Source organism: Acanthisitta chloris, unplaced genomic scaffold (genome assembly GCF_000695815.1).
Source record: "Acanthisitta chloris isolate BGI_N310 unplaced genomic scaffold, ASM69581v1 scaffold22769, whole genome shotgun sequence".
Classification (NCBI taxonomy): domain Eukaryota; kingdom Metazoa; phylum Chordata; class Aves; order Passeriformes; family Acanthisittidae; genus Acanthisitta; species Acanthisitta chloris.
Genome location: NW_008693377.1, coordinates 1 through 2,688, shown reverse-complemented (window position 1 = coordinate 2,688; position 2,688 = coordinate 1). Strand labels below are relative to the sequence as shown.

The 2,688-nt window shown below is 60.3% G+C and overlaps 1 protein-coding gene across 1 annotated transcript in view; it reads left to right on the top strand.

The window, feature by feature from the left end:
• Positions 1-2,571, top strand: part of LOC103810162 (unconventional myosin-XVIIIa-like) — a gene marked incomplete at both ends in the record, with an annotated part of 5,036 nt that extends 2,465 nt beyond the window's left edge. The window contains 7 exons of the mRNA XM_009083054.1: positions 6-83; positions 168-278; positions 356-467; positions 574-701; positions 829-983; positions 2,170-2,293; positions 2,371-2,571. Coding sequence (XP_009081302.1) covers positions 6-83; positions 168-278; positions 356-467; positions 574-701; positions 829-983; positions 2,170-2,293; positions 2,371-2,571 — 909 coding nt within the window. The remainder of the gene's footprint in view (positions 1-5; positions 84-167; positions 279-355; positions 468-573; positions 702-828; positions 984-2,169; positions 2,294-2,370) is intronic.
• Between the last annotated feature and the right edge of the window lie 117 nt (positions 2,572-2,688).

Genomic DNA, 2,688 nt, shown 5'->3' with positions numbered 1-2,688 from the left:
TCCAGCAGCTGAAGAGCAAACTCGAGAAGGTGGAGAAGGAGCGTAACGAACTGCGGCTCAACAGCGACCGCCTGGAGAGCAGGGTAGGTCCTTGCCGGTGCTAGGATAGGGTACAATATGTGCCGACCTGCCCCAGCTCATGGTCCGGTTTCCCCTGCTGCCCCCAGATCACAGAGCTGACATCGGAGCTGACAGACGAGCGGAACACGGGCGAGTCAGCCTCCCAGCTGCTGGCGGCCGACAGGCGGCGGGCTGAGAAGGAGATGAAGGCCCTGCAGGTAAATGTGCCTCTCCCTGGCCTCACCGCGTCTCCCGTCCCCCACCTGGCGCTCATCACAGCTGTGTCCCCTCCCAGGCCAAGTACGATGCCCTGAAGAAGCAGATGGAGTTGATGGAGATGGAGGTGATGGAGGCTCGGCTCATCCGTGCAGCCGAGCTCAACGGGGAGCTGGACGATGATGATTCAGGTACCATCCAGTGTCTGGTGCTGGCCACTGGCACACACTGAGTGTCCTCTCCACAGTGGCCCCATGCTACCCCCACAGCCCCTCGGTGACCCCATTTCCCATGCAGGTGGCGAATGGCGGCTGAAATACGAGCGGGCAGTGCGGGAGATCGACTTCACCAAGAAACGGATGCAGCAGGAGCTGGAGGACAAGCTGGAGGTGGAGCAGCAGGGCAAGAGGCAGCTGGAGCGCAAGGTGAGTGTAGCTTGGCTCTGGGGAACCCCTGGTCCCCTCAGCATGGGGTGGGCTGCTCGGAGCTGAGGGAAGCAGGGATGTGGTGGCATTCTGGAGCCCTCACCGCCCTGCCCACTCCTGCCCGCAGCTGGCAGACCTGCAGGCAGACAGTGAGGAGAGCCAGCGGGCGCTGCAGCAGCTAAAGAAGAAGTGCCAGCGCCTCACTGCTGAGCTGCAGGACACCAAGCTGCACCTCGAGGGACAGCAGGGACGCAACCATGACCTGGAGAAGAAGCAGAGGAGGTAGAGGCCACATGCTGGTTGCAGAGGGAACACGGGAGACGTGGCATCTTCACTGTGTGGCAAGCCTCTGGTGAAGTGGCATTACCATTTTTAGCAGGGATTTGGGCACTTCACCAGCTCTTACTTGGCTGAGGTGTCTCCAGCGGGATGGGGCTGCCCAGGTTGGATATGTTTGTTGTGGGAGGACCTGCATGCCCTTTTAGGTGACCTGGAGCTGAGTGATCCCCCTGTGTGGGGTCATGCCCCGTGGTGGAGGCTGCTAGTGCCCTGCATCTGTGCTCGGCGTGCACTGCCATCCCGTCCCCTTTCCCAGCCCCAAAGTTTGCTAACGTTATTAAGCAGCAGGGACGCTTTCATCTCATTATGGTAATGATCACACACACAAATACAGCAAGAGAATCCAATCTAATTAATTTCAATTTCCGCGGATTGGAGTCTGTGCTAATGCAGCTGTTTATATTACCCAGTGCGAGGAAAAATAGGGATTAGCTGCCGAGGTGTTTAACGCAGGTCACAAACTCAAGCGCAGGGTTGTTTTCCAAGCCCCAAAGGCAGTGATTTCAGAGCAAACCCGGCTGATCCCATCCCAGGGGCACTGCGAAAGGCTGTCACAGCGCTGCCTGGCTACAGGCTGTACAGAGCACTCCCCCACCAGAGGCTTATGTCCCCTCCAGGGGAGTCTGTGTCCCCTCCAGGGATGGGACCAGTGCCATCTCACATGGGACCGTGGCACTGGGCTGCAGCTTGGGCAGCTGAGCTGCCCTGAGAACCTGTCTCTGCTGGAGACCGCAGTGTGTTCTGCAGCCCCTCCACGTCCTGCTTGGAGAGTTTGGTGTCCCTGGATGCCTCTGCATAACCAAGCCCATGCCATTAGCCGCCACAGTCCCAGCAGCACGTGCTGGCCCTGCAGAGTGGCTGATGGTGCTGCTGGGGTCGGTGCTGCGGGCACTGCGCTCTCCATTAGTGCGGAGCGAAGGCATCGGGAGGAGTTTCTCCGAGTGACTCCTTGCCACCGTGCTGGCAATTAAAAGCTCATCAACAGTGTGTTTCAAACAAGCACCCAGTGGCACACCGCCCTTTCCGGTGCCTGCTGCCGTGGGAAGGGGATGATCAGCGCAGTGCCCGTGTCATGGGGCTGGGGATCTGTCCCTGGGGTGCTGATGCTCTCCCTGCTCTCCCTGCGCAGGTTTGACAGTGAGCTCTCGCAGGCGCATGAGGAGACGCAGCGGGAACGGCTGCAGCGGGAGAAGCTGAGCCGGGAGAAGGACGTGCTGGTGGCTGAGGTCTTTGGCCTCAAGCAGCTGCTGGAGGTGAGTGACCCCCAGCCCCTTCTGCAGCCCCCCAACCACGGGGTGCCCTGGTCTGACGGTGACCCCCTCTCTTGCAGGACAAAGACTCTGACATCGTGGGGCTGACACAGAAGGCTGAGGCACTGGAGGCAGAGCTTCAGGACATCTCCTCCCAGGAGTCAAAGGACGAAGCCTCCCTAGCCAAGGTGAAGAAACAGCTGAGGGACCTGGAGGCAAAGGTCAAAGACCAGGAGGAGGAACTGGATGAGCAGGCTGGGACCATCCAGATGCTGGAGCAGGTACAGCGGGGAGGGGCGAGGTTTCTGGGTGGGGTGGTTTCATGCAGGGCTGTTATTACCTGGGCCGGGCTTGCCCGGGAAGAGGAGGCAGTTGCGCTGAGCCCGGCGTCGGGCCAG